Source organism: Momordica charantia (assembly GCF_013281855.1).
Source record: "Momordica charantia cultivar OHB3-1 chromosome 9 unlocalized genomic scaffold, Mcharantia_2.0 BLBB01000009.1, whole genome shotgun sequence".
NCBI lineage: Eukaryota > Viridiplantae > Streptophyta > Magnoliopsida > Cucurbitales > Cucurbitaceae > Momordica > Momordica charantia.
In genome coordinates this window covers 15,839,871-15,865,782 of record NW_028275167.1, presented here as the reverse complement: position 1 = coordinate 15,865,782, position 25,912 = coordinate 15,839,871, and the positions used below count along the sequence as shown (strand labels likewise).

The 25,912-nt window shown below is 38.3% G+C and overlaps 1 protein-coding gene across 2 annotated transcripts in view; it reads left to right on the top strand.

Moving 5' to 3' along the window:
- Positions 1 to 1,504: 1,504 nt before the first annotated feature.
- The window catches only part of LOC111025233 (uncharacterized), a 42,194-nt gene continuing 17,786 nt past the window's right edge, over positions 1,505 to 25,912 (top strand). The window contains exons 1-14 of one of the 2 annotated variants that reach the window (XM_022303073.2): positions 1,505 to 1,706; positions 2,252 to 2,454; positions 3,052 to 3,138; positions 11,388 to 11,498; positions 11,781 to 11,837; positions 11,942 to 12,012; positions 20,936 to 21,035; positions 21,144 to 21,214; positions 21,290 to 21,390; positions 21,769 to 21,872; positions 21,982 to 22,035; positions 22,215 to 22,270; positions 22,429 to 22,467; positions 22,673 to 22,817. In XM_022303073.2, coding sequence (XP_022158765.1) covers positions 2,422 to 2,454; positions 3,052 to 3,138; positions 11,388 to 11,498; positions 11,781 to 11,837; positions 11,942 to 12,012; positions 20,936 to 21,035; positions 21,144 to 21,214; positions 21,290 to 21,390; positions 21,769 to 21,872; positions 21,982 to 22,035; positions 22,215 to 22,270; positions 22,429 to 22,467; positions 22,673 to 22,817 — 1,029 coding nt within the window. In that variant the 5' untranslated portion in view covers positions 1,505 to 1,706; positions 2,252 to 2,421. Of the gene's footprint in view, positions 1,707 to 2,251; positions 2,455 to 2,487; positions 2,535 to 3,051; positions 3,139 to 11,387; positions 11,499 to 11,780; positions 11,838 to 11,941; positions 12,013 to 20,935; positions 21,036 to 21,143; positions 21,215 to 21,289; positions 21,391 to 21,768; positions 21,873 to 21,981; positions 22,036 to 22,214; positions 22,271 to 22,428; positions 22,468 to 22,672; positions 22,818 to 25,912 lie in introns of those variants that run through there. The other variant, XM_022303074.2, reaches the window with a different exon arrangement.

Sequence of the window (25,912 nt, the reverse complement as noted above, 5' to 3'; positions counted from 1 at the left end):
GACGTCATCATGGGGCAGGTAGGCACCCTCAGTGTCTTGTTCACAAAAAGGATGGACAGGATCGGCTCCTTCGAATATGAGGTGCTAACCTCATGCGTAGCTTCTCAGATCAGAGCCTTCCTCTTCTGACCTGACTAGCCCCCACTTGGTCCACCCGCAATAGTGTTGATCACCGGGGGTCGGTCACAGGTGCGCTGCAGTGGCGTTTGAGACCATTCCTTCTTGTCATCCTTATTTGACCTGGTTGGTTCAGCCTGATCCCATGAACAAACATCTTTCTTCAGACAACCTTGACAAATCAAGTCTTCAATCTGATCCTTAAGGGCATAGTAGGTTGAGGTGTCATGGTTATGATCCTTATGAAACCAGTAATACTTGCTCTTATCTTTCTTGTTAGCTGGTCGGTGAGTCTTTCTTGGTGGCGACAGTAGATTCTTTAAGCCACCATCTTCTACAGTCGCCAAGATCTCGACAATAGGCGTGTTCATTGAGGTGTACTTGTCGAACTGAGGACGATGCCTAGATTCCGATCTATTATTGTCCCGACGGTCGGAGGGTTAATTGTTGGATCGCTGACCCGAACTGCAGTCATCATCTCGACGTTTTTGGCGGGTCCGGATTTGTTGTCATCCCGACTCTGGTTGCGCTTCACCCATTGGCCTTTTAGAGTTTTAGGCCATCAATATACTTTCGTGCTCGGATGAGCAGTTCATTTAATGAAGTCGCTGACTTGCTGTCGAGCTCAATCACTAGATTCTTGTCGTTTAGCTCCGAGGTAAAATAGATGATGGCCATATCGTCAGTACAATTGACCACCTTTACATGCTCGCCCATGAACCGAGAAATATAATCGGTCAAGGACTCTCGGTCTTGCTGTTAACAGTGTCGAGGTGAGATGGGGGAAGCTTCATGAACTGTGGAGCAGAAAACTGATTGATGAACATCTTACGCAATTGTTGATAGCTGATTGACTTCGACAATGAATATTGATCTTATGGACTCGATAACAATTGTTAAAATCGAAGCAATGAATCTTGATCTTATGGACTCAACGTCACATGTAGTTCTCTTCAAATCAGGACGTGCCACGTGTTGAAAACTCACCAGCAAGAGATATAGTTTTTTTTTTATAAAAGTGACAAAATTGAAATTATGTAAGTATTGAATTCAACAAATGTGGGGCAGAGAGTTTCCGAAACAGAGATCAACGGGGCAAGCCGGCCGTCCGCCCGAGAAAAAACAAAGGAAGAAATGAAAAAACGTTATTATTTATTTGGTCCGGCTAATTATTTTTATTTTTGTTCACAAAAGTCAATAAAAGAGAGAAAAATAATAAATTTAATAACAATAGGGCGTTTACAATTGGGCAGTCAAAGTTTAGAATATTATTTTCCTTTTTTATAGCTCAATCAGTTTAGTTTCTTTTTAAAGAGAGGATTCAACCCTTTAAAGGAAAAGGGTTAAGAATTTTGTTCCAGTAAAATTGTCTTTTTTTTTTTGACCTTTACACACACTCTCTCTCTTCCTTTGCCCAACCTCCTCTTGAAAATATCAGATCACATCTCTCTGCCGATATCTCATCCCTCACTTTCTGCCGGCGACCACGGCGGCGGCGGCGCAACCAAGATCCGGCACACCTACGTTCGACCCGATCACCACCACTCCGAGCATAGACCCACACCCTTCCCGCCATTGAGTTAAGACGGGTAAATATTCCTGAAATTGTATTTCTGAAATTTGGAAATTTTGAAGCTGTTTTGATATTCATAAAATTAAAATAATTAAAAGAACTTTCAAATTACATTTCCATGATTTTTAACAACTCTCTCGAATTCATCAGCTCTCTTTTTAAATAATAAAAATAAAAAGGAAATAAAACTTAAAAATTCTAAATTATAAATTCATCTTTTTTTTTTACCTAGTAAGAAAAAGGAAATAAATTCCTTTTTAAAAAAGGAAATAAAAGAATCAATGTTTAAATATTCTTAAAATCCATAATCGATTTAAAATTGATAAGCAAATAAAAAAGCAAAATCTTAAAAAAAATTCCTGGAATGCGTTGCATAACTTTCTTAGAGTTGACTAAATAAAATACATTCTAAATTTTTAAATGCTCCGACACACTCATTTTACTATTAAAATGTGAATTAATAAAACATTCACTAATAATAAATTAATAAAACAAAAGTAAAAATGATTTTCGTTTTCATGATAAATTTCAGATAAAATATGGTAATTGTTTTTAAAACAGATGTTGTAGGTGCAAACATTTCGTTGGTTACGACTCTAGACTTCTCCTATGGAAACACGCTTTGAGGGTGGATGGCCACTCTACGTCTACTTCGCGATGATGTTGCCTGAAATTTGGTAGTTGATGACTTGAGAGAAAGATAATTGATTTGATAGAATTGATTTGATACAATGCAAGTTCCTTTTCCGCATGATCTCCATCAGGTCACTCTTTTTCCTTCGAATTGCTTAATTTCCCTTTTGCATTCGTCTGATCATTTTTTTCCGATTCAACGCAAATGGAGGTTGACTTTCTTCCTTTTTCTTGCTGTCTTGCTTGAGCTTTTTCTAGGTTTTGATTTCTCGAATTCCCATGCTTTGTATTACAAATGATGAATGCATCGTTTACGTGCTTGTGTGCGCACATTTCTGTACTGGGTTCACTTGGATCCTCCGCGATTGGGTAAAAATTGGTCGATTGTCGGTGGCATGTTTATGTTCTGACGTGTAGGTTCTTCTCTTGGCATGATTTGTTCCACGCTCGAGAATTGTTGCTCTTGGAATGGTTGTTTTAATTCGATCGACTTAAATGGAGTTTATTTTTCTATTTGTTAATTGTGGTCATTAGACTGAGCATCTCTTTCTCTGTGTGGGTGGAATCATGTTGTGTTATGTGGGCAGTATACTCTGCCACTTTCATAATTGTTATACAAAATAAATAATAATGATGTTTAGGGTCATTCCAGTTCTTGTAGGTCTCCTACTTCTTAGATTGTTGTAGGATATATAACTTCATTCGTAGCTCAATCATTTTATCCCCAGATTGATGGAAACATGTTAGAGGGCAAGCCGCCGGAAAATGGCTCTGTTGAACAAGATGAGGATCACGACGACTCGCTATCTGGAAAGGTAAATAATGCATTCATTTTTTTTAAAGCTTAAAAAATATCTAACCCACTTTTCAATGCTATTCAAATAGCTTTAACTTGTGCATTATATTCTTTAAGAAGTGACAAGTTATATCTTATTGTCTGTGCGTCTGATCCACCCATATATGCAGTCTTTTTGAAGTTTGAGTAATTATTGAAGTGTGTTTTGTCAAAAATTTTGCCATTCAAATAAAAAATTTCATGATTTGGGTCACTTTCAAGCTCAATAAGAGAAACTTTGTTGTGAAGTGTGGGCGGTGAGAAGCTAACGAAGTTACCTTCAAAAGAGAGAATTATTTTCATTAAGAGAATTTCCAGGAATCAGACAGTATCTGCTTTCTTCCTTTGCAAATTAAAGGCCCCGTGGCCTAAGTATCCTCATATGGTAAAGGCTTGTTCCCAAATCACTGAGAGTTTGAAGTAATAAGATGTACCTTTTTTAGTGGGATGAGTACAAGTTAGAGGTGTGCCATTTGGAAAAGCAGAGAAAAGGGAGTCAAGGTCTTTCCTTCTCACATATTCCAAGGTGTTCATATGGTTCCACTTGTCTTTGGCAGATTAAGCAGATGATGTACTGATAAATTAATAGTCTTTTTTTTTTTTTTTTTGAACAAGAAACTATTTCATTGATATATGAAATATGATAACAAAAGGGGCCCAAATTGGGCTACAAAAAAGCTCTCCAACTAGATAAGAGAGAGGCGAAACTATAGTGATGAAATATAGGGGAGCATTTACACCAAGATATCACCAAGAAAACTATGGATTCAAATAAGAGATGTGGGGAACGCTCCTTATCTTGGAAGATTCTTTGATTTCTTTCCAACCAAATCGTCCAAAGAAACGCCCGAACAAAATGAAGCCAAAGGCAAAGTTTCTTCTTTTTGAAGGGGTGACCGGTTAGGGTATAGTCCAGAAGCATCGATAAATCGGTAGGTAAAGCCGTCGACCATCCAAAAAGAGAAAGGAGCTTTTGCCAAAAACTTGAGGCTAAATCACAAGAGACAAACACATGACCACTAGATTCGCCATGTTTTTTGCATAAAGTGCACCAGTGAGGAGAAATATTCATGAAGGGCATACGTCTTTGGAGCTTTTCCTGTGTATTGATAGCATTGAGACTAGTTTCCCATAGGAAGAACTTTATCTTCCCCTTGGGTAGTGATCTTTCCAGATAGCACTGTACAGAGAGGAAGTTGTCTGTGATGTTGCTGTTTGGTGGATGTTTTTAATGAGGGAGGAGGTGGTGAATTGTCCATGTGATTCCAAACTCGAAATAATAGTATCCCGATTGGTAGAAGGGCTGATGGGGGAAAGATTGTGGAGGAGAGATGCTAGCTCATCAATCTCAGCATCCTTTAGGTGCCTTCGAAATTGGATGTCCCAATTGTTATCCGACAAGGACCAAAAATCGTGTACAGAGCCCAACTTTCTGGAGTGTAAGGAAAATAGAAGGGGGTAGGCTTGGCAGAGGGGTTCTCTGGTGAGCCAAACATCAATCCAGAACCTTGGGAGAAAGCCTGTACCCACTTTATAAGTGATTCTGTCAAAGATCAAGGATTCTGCTTTTCAATGTCTCTCCATAAACCTTTTGTTGAAGCAAAAATCTGGTTTGTATGAGAATTCCGGTGGTCGGAGAAGGCATATTTTGCCAAAATCACTCTCCTCCAAAGGGCAGTTTCTTCCAAAAGAAATCTCCAGCTCCACTTGGCTAAAAGAGCCCGATTTTTGTCCTTGATACAGCATAGACCCAGCCCACCTTCTTCAATTGGTTTCTGTACTTGATCCCATCTAACCAAGTTTTGTGCCCCGTTGTTGTTTGAACCCTTCCACAAAAACTTCCGGATGAGTTTTTCCAAATCCTTTGCCACTTTAGTTGGGATAGAGAAAATGGATAAGTAATATGTGGGTAGATTGGATAAAGTGGCTTGGATGAGGGTGAGCCGACCTCCTTTCGAGATGATGGAGTGATCCCATGAACTAAGTCTTTTCCTCACTTTCTCCATGACCGGGTCCCAAAAAGATGCTGATTAAGGCTTGCCATGTAGAGGTAGGCCAAGGTAAGATGCCGACCATGATCAAAGACTGAAGGACAGAATCATCTATATTGATGCCAAAAATTTCAGATTTTTGTAGATTGGTGTTAAGGCCGGATGCCTCTTCGAAGGACTTTATGATTCTGAAGAGATTTGTTACCTTGGAATCCTCCATGATAGAGAAGAGAATAGTATCATCAGCAAAATTGAAGATGGGTTATCTGTAGAGGCGGACTACCAATAGAGAAACCTTCAATAGACTTGTAAGCAGATTCACTGATCAACATTCTACTAAAGCAATCCATAATAAGAATAAAGAGGAAGGGTGAAAGGGGATCACCTTGCCTAATCCCCGAGAGGCCTTGATCTTGCCTCGAGGTTTCCCATTGATGATGATAGAAAAATTTGCAGAAGAAACACAACCTCTAATCCATTTTCTCCAACGGAACCCAAAGCCCTTAGCTTCTAAAATGCTATCGATGAAATCCCAGTCGACTTAGTCGACTTTATCAAACGCTTTTTCAATGTCAAGCTTTATCACCACCCCTCTTTCTTGTTTCCTTTCCCAAGCATCTATAAGTTCATTGGCAACAAGCGATGCATCAGAATTTGTCGATTGGCAACAAAGGCAGATTGGTATTCAGTGATGGTAGAGGGAAGAACCTTTTTAAGCCGCTCCGAAAGGACTCTCGCTATGATCTTGTACAAACAAGAAGTCAAACTTATGGGGCGGTAGTCACTGACTATACAAGCATCAACTTTTTTCTGTATTAAGCAAATATAGGTCTCATTGAGGCTTGCATTAATGATGCCTTTTCTAAAAAAGTCTTGGAACACTCTCAAAATGTCTTGTTTGAGAATGTTCCAATACTTTTTATAGAATTCAGCAGTGAAACCATCTGAGCCAGGGGTCTTATTGGTTCCAAGATCCTTAACAGCATGCCAAATCTCAGCTTCCAAAAATGCCACTTCAAGGAGGTCTCGTTGTAGGTGGGAGATGGGGTCCCAGTTAATAGATAAGGGAAGTTGTTTGGAACCAGTCTTTTTGGTGTATAGATCTTCAAAAGGATAGGAATTCGGTCTCTATATCTGTGTCGTCACCAAGCTACTACCATTCTGTGAGAGCAGCTCGAGAATAGAACTCTTTTTACGTCTGGCAGCCACCACCCTGTGAAAAAACCTTGTATTCAGGTCCCCATAGTGCAGCCATTTCAGTTTGCATCGCTGGTGCCAGTGAGCCTCTTCAGAAATGGCTAAAGACAGCAGCTGTGCTTTTAGTGAAGTTCTTTGGGTAATTTGAACTGCATGTAAAGCACCCTCCTCTTCCAGCGAGTCGAGAATGGCCAATTCGGACAGCAGCTGCATTTTTTTCCTCTTTTCCTGTCCAAAAGTCTCAACTTTCCATGCCCTTATGACTCCTTTTAAAGCCTTCAACTTTTGAATGAAGCCGTGGCCAGGCCATCCACTAAGCGGGGTGTTTCTCCACCAACTCTCGATCAATGGAAGGAAGGAAGCATGCTGTATACAGGCATTATCAAAACGAAAGGGAGGGGGGCCCCACTGGTTTATGCCCAAGGAAAGCTGAATTGGATAATGGTCGGATGTTTCCCTGTCCAATCGATAAACCAAAGCATTAGGGAATTTAGTTAGAAAGAGCTCAGTGCATAAAAACCTGTCCAGCAGGGAGAGATGAGGAGTTTCCCTCAAATTTGACCAAGTGAAGAGGCCATTATTAAGGGGGAGATCCATCAGCTTAGATTCAGCAATGAACTTGTTGAAGAGATGCATACTGCGAGTGGGCCTTGTATGAGAAGATTTTTCAGAAGACTATCGAGTGACATTAAAAATCACTGCCCAACAGCCATCCTTCCTTGCAAAGAGATGAGAGTTCTTGCAATTCATCCCAAAAGAGGCCACGGTCTCTGGCCCTTGGGGGTCCATAAATTCCTATCAACCATAATTTGATACCATCAGCAAGGGTGATGAGTAAAGAAAGGGAGAAAGATCCAATTTTGATATCTTCCAGCATAAGAACAGGGTCATTCCACATAATGATGATTCCACCGAAGCCCCAATAGATTCTTTGAACGCCCATGCAATATTCCTCGAGCTCCATAAGGATTTGATTAGCAGTCTATCCACCTTGGAAACCTTGGTCTCTTGGAGAATAGCCATGGTAGGATGATGCGGTTGGATGATGCTCTTCACATGGGCTCTTTTCTCCTTTGAGCCAATACCACGAACATTCCAAGAGAGGATATTCATAAAGAAATAGATGGCCCACCGATGGAGAAGGAAGATGAGGGGCCATCATAGTTGACAGACGAATAAAGCCCAGCAACATATTTGGCTTGTTTTTTCTGGTTTTGTGATTTTTTAGGGGTCTTCGTAGGTAGAGGTAGAATGCCAAGACCCACCGATGTTAACCAAGGGACCACGACTTGGAGATATGCCGAGGGGTGAGTGGTGGGATCAATGAAGGCGGGGAAGGGGGGGGGATAGGTAGAATGGATTCGTCAATAGGTTGCAGGGGATCCGAATCAAGCGAAGGTTGAGGTTCGGGGGGGAAAAGAGTGAGGGGGTTAAGGGTGGAGATGGAGGAGGGAGAGTGGCGCATGTAGAGGGGTAGGGACTGGAAATGTAATTTTCAGAATCTGGTTCGGAGGGAAGAAGATTTGTGGTCTCCTTATTACCAGTCACGAGGAAGGTCTTTTTTGATGCCATTTCAATGGGTTTAAGGGGGGCATTGATGAGAATACTAGGGTCTGGAACAGGGGACATATTAAGGTTGGGTGTTAAGATAGGGGGAAGGGCAGGGGGAGGTGCAGGTCTGATGGAGGCAAAGAATGCCATGGGTAATAAGGTTGTATGCTGGAAGAAACACAGTCTCCCAAAATATGTTTCCCTTTTAAGCTATTAACTCCAATCTCCAAGGAGGGCTTTGTCTGTGGTTCTGCAGGGATATCCAAAAGGGGGATTTATGGGCCGCTCTTGTCAGAAAACAGAGAAGGAAGGACGGCTGGCAGCTCTATTTCGTCTGAAACACGGCAAGAAGGACTGTCAGATTGTGTTGCTCGAGGGTACGGTCCTAGGATTCCATCACCACCACCGAGTGGTTGGAAAACGGGATTTTCCGGCGGTATATCTCCATGGATTCCGGCTAGATAACCAACGTAATACTTTGTGGTAAAAAAAGGGTCAATCTGTACCATCGATTGAACATTTTCAGCAAAGCTTAAAAGGATGGTTGCTGGGATGAATCCAGTGGGGTTTTTTGTGACCCGGATAGTGGCTTCCATGAGATCCAGACGAGAGAGGGTTTTCTTTGATGCCTCTATGTATCCTCCACAACTGTTGCCTATAAAGCGCAGGGTTTCCTCGTTCCATCTATCTAATGGCAGATTCCGAATTTTAATCCATCCCCCATAAGAAGGAACCATGGGGAAGGCTAAGGAAGCCTGGCTATTAATAGTCTGCTATTTAAAAAGGCATATCTACGTGTGTCCTTGGACTGCAGCTTAGGTGGCCTCCCTCAAGAATATATCCTGATGTGCCTTGTTGTTGTCCACAAAATGCTTAGGTGTGTCACTTGGAGGGTGCAGAGGAGGTCATCGGTGGAGCCAACGAATTTACAGTCCATCCCTATTAACGGCTCGGGCATTGACATGAGAAGAATAAATTCCAAGCTTATTGATAATCCATGATCAACTTCCTTTTGTAGTACCCTACTCCCAAGGGAAGTCGAATCCCCCGCTGCCTCCTTGAAAGAGAGATGTCTTCAACGATTAGATGATGGGTGCATACTTTCTCGACTGCCATCATACTATGATCATAATATGAATAGTTTTTTGAAATTGTCAACATAAATATACAGGAATAATTTGAACATCACCAATGCTCACAAGAGGTAAGCAGAGAACGGGTGCCTGTAGCCAACCAAGAGCACAATCTCGAGGCCATCATCATGCAAGGAGGCGAGTGCAAAGAGAATAGCAGTAGGACTTGGTAGATGGACAAACGTGCACGTCGTGAGCATGCAAATGAGTGTGGAACAAAGGTTATGCGTGACACATGTGCAGGATGCACGCCAGATAGGCGAACTAACAACCATGCATGTGCCAATAGGCAGCAGTTCATTGACACTCATGCCTTCAATATAATAGCATTCCTCTTCAAACCATATGCAAAAATGCTTGTTCTCAACATAGTAACTATGATTTCCATGGTAGGAGCAATATTAAAAGACTAAAAACTGTATCTTAACCACTTAAGCTACAACTACAATTTTCAATGGTTACCTTTAACTACAGGAAATGAGGGTTGATAGGAAGGAGAGGGATGAGAGAGAAGAGAGTATACTTACCTTAATCACATATAACAATCTTGAGGATGTCTAACCGCCCATAATTGCCCTTGACTCCCATGGATCCTTCTTGGCTTGCCACATGTCCTCCATGCAAGGCACACCTCCTTTAACTTCGCCATGCCATCTCATTTGTGCAATGTGCCAAAGCTCGAGGCTACAACGAAACTTTGACCCATGAGACAAGGCGCAATGCTGGCACACTCGTACCATCCGACATTGTCATTGAGATTTTAATCCTCAAAGGAAGTCACCCAAGACACTCGTCCACGCTATGAACATATGCATATGCCATGGGTGTCCCACTTAGGCTCTCATATGGCCAAGGGGTGGTGGAGAGCCAACACCATGCCTTTCCCTTAGGTACTTTCTAAGGCGTTTTAACTATGGCACCCATGAATGCCATAAGTCGCGAGGAGCGTGCTAGTGTGGAGCACATGCATGATCTTCGATGGACATGCAAACTAGTGTGCTTGGATATCTTACTACTAATATATACATTTGACCCAAAGCAGCTCGTCCAAGCTCTCGATGCAGGTCCGAATTCTAGGGTCATGGCTTGGGACCCCAACTGCCCTTCACTAAGCTTGTCAGTAACACCACTGATGTTGCCGTTGCTTCTAATCTTGCTTGTGTTGCGCCTTAGTTAGCTTTTCTTACGCACATGGTCTTGGTGTGTTAGGTGATGCACCATCCTCTTTGGTTGCATCACGACACTTCTCTTCTTGGCCCTCAACATAGCCCGATGGGTGATACATGCATGTCACTACCGCTTGCTCGCTCAGGTGGGATCTCAACCCACTGTTTTATAGTAGGGTTGAGACATGTTGCACATTGCCTCTTCTCCATCGATGCACATGCTCACAATTTGCGTGCTTGTCCATCTTCCAGGTCCTTGCGTGACGATGGCCTTGAGGTTTTACGCTTGGTTAAACTCAAGCGCCCCTCCTCAACTTGCTTGCCTCTTGTGAGCATTGGTGCTAGCCAGTGACCTCCCGTGCAACCTCTTCTTGTACGCCCCACTTGCAATCACGAACCTTCATGTGTAAGGTGCAATGGCCTCTAGTTATCGTGGGTGTCTCGTTTTGGCCTCCTACTAACACTGTTGTTTGAATTGATTTGTTTGTCCTGCCTCCACCTTGGTACCTCCAAGTGTGTGCCCTCCTTGGAACCTTCACTGTAGTTCCATTTGAGATTGTACAACCAATAAGTTTAGGTCTTGTACTTCTGCTATTGCTCTTTGCTTTATGCTCGCAATTTTAAGACTTAGAGTCATGTAGTTTCAAAGTGTTGTGCTCTAAATCTTTAACCTCCAAAAGAGTTTTTACGATGTAGGATAGAAAAAAAATTGAATAGTGGGAGGACTAACTCCCAATATGTGCTCAAAAACATTGTAGCAAAGCTCTATTCTAGTCCTAGGCGGCCATGTTTATCAATTAGTAAATTATTTATAAGCATGGCCTATGACTAGAAAAGAAATTTCTTCAATATTTTTGTGGGCATATTGGGAGTTATTCCTCCCACTATTCAATCATTTATCTATCCTACATCATAAAAACTATTTTGGAGGTTAGTTTCATACTAGTCATGTAGAAGATGATTTAGTTTGTTTATTTAATAAATGAAACTAAGGATGTGTTTATGAAGACTTTATTTTCAGTGCATCTTTTTCTTGCTTGTGAACCTTGGTAAGGCTCACAGTGTGAAAAATGGGGGATGACTCCGTATTTAACAAAAAATGCATCTACTATCATTAATTTCTAGAGAAATGTTTACTCCGACTGACGATCTTTTTTCTTCTGATGGCTTAACTTTTCTCAATATGTATAGACTAGCATTGATAAAGGGAAACCCCCATCACTGACCTGGCAACGAAAACTAAACAGCGAAGGAATCTCGCTTTCGCAGTTCAGGTTGCGTCTGAAAGAGATAATTCATCTGGTATTTTGAATTTAAGATAATTACTTTTAGATCTCTATTATTCCTCTTAATATCATGTGTGTAATATGGATGGTGGCTGAATGGTTCAGTATTTCTTGACATCTAAGAAGTTGGTATTCATTATTTTGTTTCCTAATATATACTTTCATCTAGGGTTTAGTCTTCTTTTATATCTGAATTATGATAGATTGTAAATAAAACCGCATAATTGCCTATTTCATAAAATAAATGTTTCCAGGATCATTGTGTTTTGTATAAATTATTTCTCTTTTTCTATACTAGGCTCCAGTAGGGTTCAGGCTAATTCGCCATATCCGAGAAGAATCTGGGAAAGGAAGGGTAACGATCTATATAGTAATATATGCCTGGATTAGTTTCATTCTTAGGTTTGTAACCGAATGGATCTAGCAATTATTGAATACTTTTTCTTGTCTGCATTTCAGGGTGCAATGATAAATCCCTTTGCCAAACGCCGTATAACTGATACTCATGGCATTCCTCTAGGTGGTATTGGGTAAGTCTTTCTATCTTATTATTTTTCTCTCTTCAAATTTAGTATAACATGTGAAGTATGATTTCCCTACTTGATATCTGCATTCATTCACTTACCACCCATTTTCCATAACATGTATGCTTTTAATAAATGAACATAGAAATACTTAAAATAGAAAATAAATAAATCAAGTTGGTCCACATCAAGAACATGGAAAATTTTCCTTATATTTTATTTAGCCATACAGAATAATGCTTAGGACCTTCCACGTACATAATATGCTAAGTTACAGGTGATAGGGACAAGTATTGGCCACTGAGGTCGAATATGTAACTATTAGGAATTTATGCCCCAAATGTGTTTTTAGGGGCATGTATGAGAATGATTTTATAATGAGTGATTTTAGTCAAAGAGATTTAATGATAATTGATTTTGTAAAAGTTATTTTTATATAATTATTTTAACGTTTGGTTACACACTTTTTCAAGTGATTTTTATATAATTAAAAGTGATTTTGAATGATTAATATTTGGTGATTTTGAATGACTTTGGTCGTTTGTACAAGTTTAAAGAGAGAATTTGACCAACGTTGGTGAGGAACAAAAATCTTAGAGAGAGAAACTTTAGAGTGAGAAATTAAAATTTAGACAGAGAAGTAAACTTAGAAACGAGATTAGAAATAAAAATATTGAGAGATTGTAAAAATTTTAGAGAAACAAATTAGAGAGATAAACAAAATTAAATAAAGTTATAGAGTGACAGAAATTTTAGAAAAAAAATTCTCAAATTTTAAGGTAAAAATAAGCTGAAATAGAAAGGCAAATTTGAAATTTAAAACAATAACTATTTTTAACGCTAATTTTCGATTAATTTTTTTTACCAAATATCACTTGGGAATCACCTCTGAAGTGATTGACTAGTCAGACACTTAAAGTGATTTTGGATTCTTCCAAAATTACTTGAAAATTATTATCAAACATGTCATTGTAAAATGGTAGTGATTTTGGCAGTGAAAGTGCTAAAATCACTTTCTAAATTCAAAATTTTTAGTAGTATAATGGATTTTGACTAACTGAAGGAAGTATGCACAGATTTTACATTGACATTTGCATGTAGCTTTTCTGCAATTTCATGTTAATAATCTATTTTATGAAACATGTATTTTTTGCTTGTTATCTTCCCTTGCATGTACGTGTGGACACATATTTGGAAATGATCTTTTTTTTGTTTTTCTTATTTTGTTGTTTTTTGTTTTTTGTTTTTTTTTTAACAAGATACGAACTTCTCATTGAAATTGTTCAAAGATACAAACTCTCGAAAGAGTGAAAATAGAATTAAAGCTCAAACTTAAAAAATGGTCATAAATACATCCCAATTAGAGTAAATTAGACTAGGGGAATAAGATTTAAGTAACGGCGATAAAGAACTCCATTGCGAGGCTTTAAATCTAGCGATGTCGAAACGAGCTGAAGGGGGCTGCCTCTTATCTTCAAAATCCCTAAGATTTCTTTCATACCATATTTCATACACCACTGCTTTTACCGCATTAATCCACAGTAAGGATGCCTTTGGATTTAAATAAGGCCCTGAGAGAATTTGGATCATATTTTCTGCCACTGTCTTGTCAAAGACCCAAGCCAAGTTAAATTTTTCTAATAAAGAGTTCCAACAATACTTAGCAAAAGAACAGAAGAAGAATAGATGCACCAAAATTTCTTCACTGGATTGACAAAGAGCACAAACCGAGGGCTGTAGACTGAGATTCGGGATCTTCTTTTGTAGAACTTCACTTGTATTAACTTTCCCATAGATTAGAATCCAAGTAAAAAAGCTGACCTTCTTTGGGCATTTAGATTTCCAAATGGCTCTAAATAGGGCATTTGGCATAGAGGAACCAAAATGCAACTTACAAATTGAAGCCACGGAAAACAAACCTGAACTGTCCAGTGACAATAATCTTCTATCCGGTTCATTTGAAGGAGAATGAGAATGCAACAAGGATAACATCAAACTGAATTCCTCAAATTCCTCATCTTTTAGTGCTCTTCTAGTTGAAATTTTCCACGCTAGTGTCTGGACATCCCAAAAATCAGCAACTGACACATTAGGATTGAGAGAAATTCGGTAGATCTTCGAAAATCTATCTTTGAATGGCTGCTCTGCTCTCCAATCCATTTGTTAGACCAAAACAGAATACTATCCCCCGAACCAAGCTTGAATACTGCAAACTGACTCCACTGCTTCCAATGATGAGAAATGTTAATCCATGGTCTTCTTAGGCAGCCATTTATCATACCTCCGGAGGACCAACCCAAATCCCGACGATCCATACAAACTTACTATAACTTTGCGCCACAAAGCACTAGATTCGTTTCCAAACCTCCAACCCCATTTAGGTAAAAGAGTGCTGTTCTGCTTGGAAAGACCTCCAATCCTCAATCCTCCATCTTCCAAAAGCTTAGTCACCTTGTTCCAATGTACAAGATGATTCAACGCCCCTGAAGAGCCACTCTTCCAAAGGAAAGATCTCATTTTCTTCTCAATTTGTTTGCTTACTCCTGAAGGCATTTGAAACAATGACATATAATAAAGAGAGGCTGGATAAGACGGACTTACAAAGTGTCAACCGACCTCCTCTTGAAAGTTGAAACCGATTCCATCTATCCAACTTTTTTTCAATTTTCCATTATAGGGCTCCAAAATGCTGCTGATTTCGGATTGCCTCCCAACGGAAGCCCTAAATATGAGAATGGAATGGTAGCAATGTGACAATTCAATGAATCAGCCCTCTGTTTAACTTTTTCAGCTTGTATATTGATGCCACAAATTGCCGATTTTTCCCAATTGACGGAGAATCCCGACATTCTTTCATATGCTTTAATAGCCTGAATAAGATTATCCAACATGCCATCATTATTTTTGCAGAAAATGAGAATATCAAATTGCAGATGGGAAATATGGATCTTGTCCTTGCCAACCAGAAATCCTTCAAAAAAGCCTGCCCTGTGTATGCTGTCCAAAACGCTGCTGAAGACGTCTCCTACTAGAAGGCAAAGGAAAGGTGAAAGGGGGTCACCTTGCCTTAAGCCCCTAGAAGCCAAGATACGTCCTTTAGGTCTTCCGTTAATGAAGATTGAGAACTTAGTTCCCCTTACACATCCATTGATCCAACTCCGCCACTTTTTCCCAAACTGTTTTTGAGTAAGAACATCATCTAGAAAGGCCCAGTCAACCTTTTCAAATGCCTTTTCTAAATTTAACTTTAGCAACCAGCCACTGCATTTCCGTGCCTTGTAATCTTCCACAGCTTCATTGGCTATCAATATTGGGTCAAGGATATTTCTTCCTTCAATAAAGGCACTTTGGTTAATTGAGATTGTAGAAGGCATAATCCTCTTGAGGCGTTCTGCTAAGACCTTAGCCAAAATCTTATAAATAGAAGAACATAGGCTAATAGGTCTAGAATCTCGAATCTGGGCTGCCTTTGCTTTTTTGGGATAAGACAAATAAAATTCTCCTTGAGGCAAGCATTAATACACCCATGACTGTGAAACTCTTTGAACAACCAAATAAAATCCGCTTTCAGTTGCTGCCAAAAACGAACAAAGAATTATGAAGTAAATCCGTCTGGCCCCGGAGCTTTATTTTTGCCAAGACCCTCTACTGCCAACCTGATTTCTGATTCATCAAAAGACCGCTCCAACCATACCCGATCCACAGATGAGATAGGACGCCAATTAATCCCCCTGGGAGACAATCTAGGACCAGATTTTGCACTATATAACCTTCCGAAGAAGGTAAAAATCTCTTCCTTAATTTCATTCAAATTAATCAACGTTTTACCATGCTCATTAATCAGCTCTGAGATAACTGTTTTCCATTTACGAGCTGCAAGATATTTATGGAAAAAACTGGAATTTTCATCACCCTCCTTCAGCCACTGAATCTTGCTTTTTTGGAATAAATTCCTTTCAATTTCCACGTATAACTTCAGTAAATCCACCCGGAGATCAGATCTATTTTTAATTTCATCAGTAGATAAGCCACAGTCTTCCTCTTTGAAATCCAAAGAAGAAATTTGCTGAATGATATTAATCTCTGCTTCCTTCTTATTCTTCTCATTCTGCAAATGCCAACTTCGAAGAGAAGATTTTAAATTCCTCAGTTTGAAATTTAGAGTACAACCTGCCCAACCATATGATTGATCATTAGCCAGCTTTGTTTAAATAATACCAATGCAGTCTTTATTGGACAACCACGAATTGAAGAACCTGAACGGACTTGGTCCCCAATGGAAATTACCAGCTTCCAATATGATAGGAAAATGGTCAGATGTAGTTCTTTCAGCACGAGTCATCTTGGAGTTAGAAAAGGCTTCTTCCCAACCAACAGAAACCATAAATCTATCCAATAGGGAGTGATTGGATTCTAGACCAGGTTTAGACCAAGTATACTTACCATTGGCGAGTGGAATTTCTACCAGTTCTAACTCCTGAATCAATTTGTTAAATCTCTTCATAGCTTTGGTCAATCGAGTACAAGATGATCTTTCAGAAGGCCATTGGATGATATCGAAGTCGCCACCAATACACCAGTATTTTCCAGGTAAAGATGAGATGTCACGGATTTCTTGCAAGAAGAATTTCCTTTCTCTGTAATCTGTTGGACCATAAACAGAGGTAAGCCAAATATTGTCTATGCCAGAAAATGAAATAGAGATCTACAGAGAGTACCACCCTTTGATTACTTCTTTCACACTGATTTGGCTTTCATCCCACATAATTAAAATGCCTCCAAATTTTCCAAGAGCATCTACGACTGCCCAACCAATATCTTTGGAACTCCACAGGGATTTGATGGTTTCTGGATCAAACTACTCAGATCTTTGTTTCTTGAAAGCATACTACGTCTGGGTAATGATTCTGAATGAACTTCTTGACTTTCAATCTTTTGTCATCCTTGCACAGCCCCCTGATGTTCCAAGATATAACCTTCATTGTGATTTAGGGATAGGCACTAGATTGATTCCTGCTTCCTTAAAGAAAGAAGGAAAAAATGTCGGCTCTTCGTTCCCAGCTTCTTCAAAGAACAACTGGTTCAAATCTGCCTCGATCGTTGCTCACTAAGAATTTCATCCGAAGTGTCAAAAGAATTAACAACCGGTGAAGAATCCGGGCTGCTAATGCTAATTCTGAATTGTCACCGAGAGAGATATCTGGAGATGGAGGCGAGGAAGGAATTTGATTGGTAGTGAGGAAGGAATTTGATTGGTAGAATTAATGGCTCCTTGTGAAAGGGAGGGAGGAAGATGGCCATCGAGTTCCTTTGATGGAATCGAAACCTTACCAGAGGAAGGGCAGCCTCTTTCTTCATTAAATGCTGTGATTAAATTGGTTCTTACTTCTTCAGCCTTATTTAATCTCTCGAGATCATTATTAGCCACCTTATTCCCCCTATTTCTTGAATAAAAGAGCGGGAATGGCACCACCCAACTGTTTGGCTTCCTTGCTGTCATGGGGAATGAAGATAATTTAAATACATTTGGCGTTCCATCCGAGCTTTTATTAAAGCCAATTTCTTTTGGAGCATTTTCACTAAACGACAGCGGGCAAGGAGAGGCTGTCTTTTAAGCTTTCTCTTTTAGAGTTCCTTGATTAATTGCCAACTGTTCAGGGGATTGAGGCCGTCGCCTATCATTGGCCGGAAGTCCAACCGATTCATTACCATCTTGGGGCAAAAAAAACAATCTTGTATTTGAGTAAATATCAAAGCCATTCGGAAGAGACCTTTCAATTCCCATAACTGTTTGGTATCTGGCAATGTCCAGGGAGTTAGACTGTGACGCAAATTCAAAAAAAGAGTCTCCTGGCCGAGACCTACTTGACGGTTTACAATCTGATATGCGAACTGAGAATGGCCCCAACTCCTTATGGCTTATCTTTACCTCTGCCGGAAGGAAACCACACTTGATGTAGTTAAGTAGCTCTTCATAGCTTTTCTCGATTATTAGCTACTGTTATAGCTTTTATTTTAGTAGCTTTACTTTTACTGCACAGTAACAATAGTTACTCATGTAATTCTTAAGCTTGAAACCTCTATAAATAGGTTTAGCCTTTTAATGAAAGTGCATTGAATCATTTCTTAAAAAAACCTTGTGAGGTGCTGCATCAAATTGGTATCAGAGAATCCCGATTTTCTAGGTTGTATGGCGGGAAAGAAGTCGATCAACATTGGTGACTCTTCTATCGTCAACAAAGAAGTGGAGCAAGCCTCCATTCTCTCGCCACGATCATCAACCACACGCTTGCTGTCGGTTGAAGGAGAGGTGAAAACCATCCAGCAGGATGTCGGCGAGATTAAACAAATTTTGGAGATCATCCATGACAAGCTCGAAGCAATGAGTGTACAGCAAGCTATGGTTAGAACTCCTCAAAATGCTACAAGATTGGATCAAGAAATGTGGATGGAGGATCAAAGGACTAATTACCTACCGGAGAGGTACCATACTCCACCAAGAAGAGTCCAAGAAGTCAATCGGAGACCAAGAAACCTCCAAGAACAGCACCTTGTGCAGCCTAGAAGGTACCAAGATTATGTTCTTGAACCAAGAATGCTCCAAGAACTGAGAGCTGTCCGGCAAGACTTCAACCAAAATCTTGGAGTTTGTACAGCAAGAAGGTATCAAGAAGGTTCAAGCAACAATGTTGGAGTTTGTACGAATTTTAACAAATTAGTTTCATACAAGACTAAGGTATTTTGCCACCAAACTCCAAACAACAGCCATGGAATTTTTCTTTCTTTTACAAAACTCCCAGCTAGAGAAAAAACCCCAAGTGATACCTTAACCAAGATGGGAAGATTTTGCCACCAAAAGAGTGAAGACACTTCAAATGATTTCATAAGACCAACAAAAATTTCAGAGGATGCAAGAGGTAACTCAATTTTGCCTCAAGTTGCTGCCTTCGATGTTGATTTCAGAAATTGTGGAATCCAAAACTCTTCTCAGGTTGTGGCAATTGAACAAGAGGATGAGTTTTTTCTTAAGTTTGACAATTATTTTGATGGGGAAGAAGAGGTTGATGAAGAATTGATAGGAACAGATGATGATTCTACTTTTTCTTTGGCTACATTGTTCTTTGAAGTGGAAATGCAATATGTTAACGGGCAAAAGAATCAACAAGAATCTTTATTGAGATGTTTGGGTCAAGAATTTCACAAGAATTGTCAAGATGAACCAATGAAGAGGGAGAATCTTTTACTGGCTTCTGATTTTTTCCAAAGAAAACTCCCTTGGATAAGTTCAAATAACATAGAGGATGAATTTCTTTTGAGTTTTGCTGATTATTTTGATGAAGGAGATGAAGATTCTCCAATTGAACTTCAAGAACATCGGCTACAAGAAAATGCAAGAAAGCTCTTCCTTCCAAGTAGACTTCAAGAATGTAAATACAAGAAGAAGAAAGTGGGTAGTTTTACGAAGGATCCCGAGGAAAAGAATGTTGATAATTTGGAACACTTTTGTCTCAACAAATTTATTGCATCAAAATTTCTTGGGATTTAATTCAATTTGGTCACTTTATCATTTTTTTGATGAGTTAAAAAAGACATTTTCGATTGGAGTATTTTTGAACCACAAGAAGAAGCGAGTTTCTAGTTTGCGGATTGTTCACCGCCTTCTAACTCCACTACTTTTCAACTCGAGGACGAGTTTCATTTTGGGGTCGGGAAAATTGATGTAGTTAAGTAGCTCTTCATAGCTTTTCTCGATTATTAGCTACTGATATAGCTTTTATTTTAGTAGCTTTACTTTTACTGCACAGTAACAATAGTTACTCATGTAATTCTTAAGCTTGAAACCTCTATAAATAGGTTTCAGCCTTTTAATGAAAGGGCATTGAATCATTTCTTAAAAAAACCTTGTGAGGTGCTGCATCAACACTTGTTCTGAGGAACTCTAATCATTGCTTCAGTGGCATCTAAAAGATTTAACGTTTTAGATGAAATTTCAACTAATCCACCACAGTATTTACCAATTGCTTCAAAACAATATCTAGACCATAAGAACAGGGGAAGATCATGAACTAAAATCCACCCTCCATAGCTTTTGATAATCTCCTTTCTACAGTGGCTTTCAGGATTCCATAATTAAATTTTGATACGATATTCACCAACAGAGACCCATCTCCCAGATAATTCCTCTGAATTTAATATTCTGGAGTTACTAATTAATAATGCTTTAACATTCATGAGAAGATTAAGCATACATGGCTGAGAGTACTTTTCTTTCAAGGCTAAAGCAATTTTGGTCCATTCATCATGGTCACAACATCTGGACACTACCATCAAATTATTCCAATCCATATCAACTACTTCCACTTCCTTTTTAATCCAATGCTCAGAAGACCAATTCTTGTTAGAAGTTGGTTTCTGGACAAAACGTCGAGGAGACTGATCACTGTCAACTGGTATTTCAGGATATTTGCTTGCTTCAGGAATGAATTTAGAGGTCATTGGGGGCGCTTCTTTTTTCCTAACTGCCTCTGCGTAAGTCTGAGGGTTGTGATCTTCCTTCAAACAAGACTATTTCTTTGCCGGGAAGGAAGTATCTACAACTTTCGAGTTTCTGAGAAATGAAACTTCCTTTAACTGTCTGAAATGATTTATTCTCCTCTTTACTGCATGCTTGTTTTATTTTCATTGTGGTATATTATTGAGCTGTTTAAAATCTCGAAAACTTGGTTCTAGAGTTATTCTTATTCTATTGGACGGACATAAGGGTGATTGGTTCGTTCAAATTATATAAGCTCTCGTAATTTCATACATCAATCAAATTGTTTCTTAAAAAAAAAAAAATTATATAAGCTCTTGGTTCGTTCAAATTGATCTGGGAATACATGTAGCTATACTTTGTTCTTTTGCTATTTTAACACTCCAAAATGTACAGATCAGGAAGCATTGGAAGAAGTTACAGAGGTCAATTTCAACGCTGGCAACTATTCCCTAGAATATGTGAAGATAAGCCAATTTTAGCAAATCAGTTTTCTGTGAGTTCAGTGAATCTAAATTGCCTTCCCTTGCTGTCTCAATATGACTCTTTATGTGTATTATTACATGCACATCGCACTGTCACTCCATCTATAACTTCGCAACAGGTTTTTGTTTCACGTCCAAATGCGCAGCAATATTCTACTGTACTATGTGCACAGAGCCCTCAAACACAGAGGTAGTTGTTATTAAACATTTTATTTGTATCATATCATATAATACATATTTCTTGACATCAAGTTTCCTCTGTCAGGGAAGTTGAATTATCAGGTATTGGGTCCTGGGACTGGAATTTGAAGGGTCGAAGATCGACATATCATGCTCTGTATCCAAGGTCTTGGACAGTATACGACGGTATATTATTTAGGTTCCGTTTGATAATGGCTTCGATTTAATTTTCTCTTTTTTAAAATTATGTTTTCTCTGGTATGCTTTTTCATCTTTCTTCAAAACACAAAACTAAATTTAAAAAAAAAAAAAAGAAGCAAGCTTTTGGAAACTACATTTTTTGATTTTCAAAATTTGGCTTAGATTTTGAAAATGGTTGTAAAAATTTGATAACAAGACAAATGAAGGTATAGGTGGAAGTAATGGTTGTAAGTTTAATCATCAAAAATAGAAAACCCACAACAAAATGATTGTCAAACAAAGCCTTAATTTTTACATTCACGTTTCTTAAGTTGATCATTATTTATATCCAAGTCATTTTTCACCCTTTCTTCTTCACTGCAGGTGAACCAGATCCAGAACTTAGAATAGTTTGCCGTCAAATTTCACCGGTTATTCCCCATAATTACAAGGAGAGCAGCTACCCTGTCTCTGTTTTTACTTTCACGGTAGAAATGGATTTCGGTATTTCCTTTTATTTTTATCTTATTTTTTGCTCTTGTTGTTTGTCTTATGAATTTAAGTTCATTGTTGGTCTCGTGATTTACGTTTCTTCAGTTGCACAATTGTGGAAAAACTGCTGCTGACGTCACTTTGCTTTTCACCTGGGCAGTATGTGTTCTTCATGAATATCGATTTGATTGCTTTAATTTTTTTCTCTAATACTATGTCATTAATGAATTCTTATTCTTTTAGATTCTTTCTTGGATTTTGTATATATTATATTTAGATAGATGCATGAGATTCTTTGGACTTAGTTATTTTCTTTTTTTTTTTCCCATGCCATTCAGAATTCGGTTGGAGGGCTTTCTGAATATTCTGGAAACCATATCAATTCAAGAACGAAGTAAGAAAATAACATTAACTTGACCTCATTTTTATCCTGTATAATCAGAACTATGGCTGCAATTGTTTTTCTAACTAAATCTAGTTTATGCGTTTGTGTTTGTATTATATATTTATCGTAAATTCAAATCTAACCTACAATATTCATTACTTTTTTAGGAAGAAGGATGGCGTGCATGCTGTGCTCCTGCATCACAAGCAAGTGCCTTTCTTTGTTATTGATTGCAAATAAAGGAAACAAAAGGGGATTGGGCAGGGTCTGATTAGTGAATTAATTATATATTTTTTTATATTTTTATTATCTTCTCTTTAGATATGCAATACGGGACGACAAGGGTCTGATTAGTGCATTAATTATATATTTTTATATTTCATTATCTTCTCTTTTAAATATGCAATACAGGACGACAAGTGGATTTCCTCCGGTGACTTATGCTATTGCAGCACAGGAGGGTAATGGAGTTCATGTCTCAAATTGCCCTTGCTTTGTAACATCCGGTAACTTCCAGGGCATATCGGCCAAAGATATGTGGCTTGAGATCAAAGAGGTATTTAGTTTGGTGTATTTAGCATCATTTCTTGATGATGCTTAGAGATTAAAATGAATGTTAACTTTGACCATCTGAAATTCTCGGATATCTTAGTTAGCATATTATTTTGTTGAGATATTCTTTTACATTTGAGCAGATGTGGAATTTTTAACTGTATCACTCCACCTAAAATTCTTGGACACCTTAGGTAATGAATGATTTTATTTAGAACTCCTTTAATGTACCTTGCAGGTGTGCAATTTTCAATTATTTTTACATTGTGGTTGAAGTTGAAGTACTATCGATAATGAATATTGAGTAATATTATCCTCAAGGAACTGCTAAATGTGCCCATTCAAATTAATTGTGATCATTAGAAATACTCCTACTTTTATTTACACTATGACTTTTATCTTTGATAGAAGATTGATTAACTTTTTTAAAGGAGGGTGGCCTCCATTTAGGAGATATTGCTCAAAACTTTCTTCTTAGGAGGCACTAACCCTCTTTAGGAGGGTCTTTGTTAGAAAATTTGATCTCATGAAGACCCTACTTTGAACTTGGTCGCTTTTTATTGAGGTATCAGTGAATCCCTTAAAAAAAGGGACAAAAGTGGAGACAGGAGGGTGAGGTGGTAGTGTTGAAATTTTTAAATTCTGTTAGATGAAGGTGGTGCATGCACGTGCTTAGTATGATTGGTAACATCTTTTCGACCTTGAGGCCAATTATACTGAGTGTGATCATAGCCATTGTGTTTAACTGGTCCATAAAGAGCACTCAAACTATTAGCACTTTTAGTTTGTTCCCGCAGAGGTGGGATGAACAAAGTTGGGTTTCCTTAAAAGGAAAACCATGAGCAATGAAATCTCCACCTTGATTGTCATGTTTAACACAGGTAGACCATACCTTTCGAAGTTTGCACCATCTTCATTGAGTTCTTTATTAGAGTTGAAGGAATCAACTCATTTTGTAGGGTAGTTGACAAGGGTGTCACATTGTGAATGTACAAATATTCCAAGAGGACCAGACTTTGTGGAGGGAAGCTTGAGAGATTCAGTTGTCTATTATTATTTTTTTAATTATTATTATTATTATTTTTAAATTATTCTCCTTTCATTGCTTCCAATTGAAAAGTTTTTTCTATTAATTGCATTGAATTGAAAGACAAAAGATTGGAGAGAAATGTTCAAGTTGGCAAAATCCATTTCTCTTCTTGGATTTTTTTTAGATAGAGAGTTTAGCAATAGCAACTATTTCCCTGTATAGTCACACAAATTGAGGTGGGATTTTGTTTGTAAGCTTCATTTTGAGTTTTTCCTGTATGTAATACTTGATTTAGATGGAATAAAATACTTGTATTCAAGTGAGAAATACACAACCTTCTTATATAGGAGAAAGACACAATACATAAAAGGAATGTAAATAATAATTTAATATTTACAACTAATTACAACTAATATCCACAAATAAACCAACACTCCCCCTCAAGCTGGTTTAAAGATATCTTCCATTACCAGCTTGTCAATCATCCTGTCAAATTGTATTTTTGGTAGTCCTTTTGTCAACACATTAGCAGTCTGTTCTATTTTTGGGAGATGAGGGATACATATCACATCGGTGTCCACTTTTTCCTTTATGAAATGTCTGTCAATTTCAATATGCTTAGTCCTATCATGTTGAACTGGATTGTGGGCTATGGAGATGGCAGCCTTGTTGTCGCAATAAACTCGTATGGGTGCCTTCTGAAAAACCCTCAGTCCTTCAAGCAACCTTTTTATCCACAACTCTTCACAAATACCATGAGCTAAGGCCCTAAATTCAGCTTTAGCGCTGCTTCTGGCTACTACATTTTGTTTTTTACGTCGCCAAGTGACTAAGTTACCTCCAACAAACAAACAGTACCTAGAAGTAGATCTTCTATCTATTGTACTTCCTGCCCATCAGCATTGGTACAAACTTCAACCGGTAAATGGTTGTGTTTTATGAATAATATGCCATTTCCTTGAGTTCCTTTCAAATATCTTAAAATTCTATAGGCAGCTTCAAAGTGAACTTGTCCTGGTGAATGCATAAATTGGCTTAGCATGCTCACTGCAAAAGTAATATCTGGACGTGTGTGAGATAAGTAAATGAGTTTTCCCACAAGACTTTGATATCGTTCCTTATCCTTTACTTCTTCTTTCGCAGCTTCCAATTTCATATTAGGTTCAATAGGAATCTCAGCTATCTTGCATCCAAGCAAACCTGTTTCTCCAAGCAAATCAAGAATATATTTTCTTTGATTTACAAAGATACCTTTCTTAGATCTGGCAAACTCCATTCCTAGGAAGTATTTTAATGTTACTAGGTCCTTGATTTGAAATTCGCATGCAAGTCTTTTCTTTAAAGTAGCCAATTCTACTTCATCATCACCTGTAAGCACAATATCATCTACATAGACAATCAAAATTGCAATTTTATTATTTTCAGAACGTTTATAAAAGATGGTATGATCAGCTTGACTCTGAAGAAATCCATAGCTCATAACCACTTGTTAAGGACAACAAGTATCCCGAGTACTCCACATAATCTCCACGATGGTATGATATTGTCCGCTTTGGGCATAGCCCTCACGGTTTTACTTTTGGTTTCACCCAAAAGGCCTCAAGGATGCAACACAGCCTTGATAGAGCACACCCACGGATTACACCATTATTACACCTTCTGAGGCTCACCACTTCTTTGTTCGACACTCGAGGATTCATCGACATAGCTTGGTTTAGACCATGGCTCTGATACCAACTTGATTTAGATGGAATAAAATACTTGTATTCCAATAATATATCTCAAGTGAGAAATACAAAACCTTCTTATATAGGAGAAAGGCACAGTACATAAAAGGAATGTAAATAAGAATTTAATATTTACAACTAATTACAACTAATATCCACAAGTAAACCAACTATAATACTTGGTAGACTGGACCTTACATTATCATTTTTTCACTAATTAATGAAGAATTTTGTTACTTGTTTCAAAAAGAATAATGTGGCTCTTTTCCTCCCTTGTGTCAGTATAAGAAAATATACTGATTTAGTGAGAACATTTTAAATTTATACTGTTATTATTTTCTT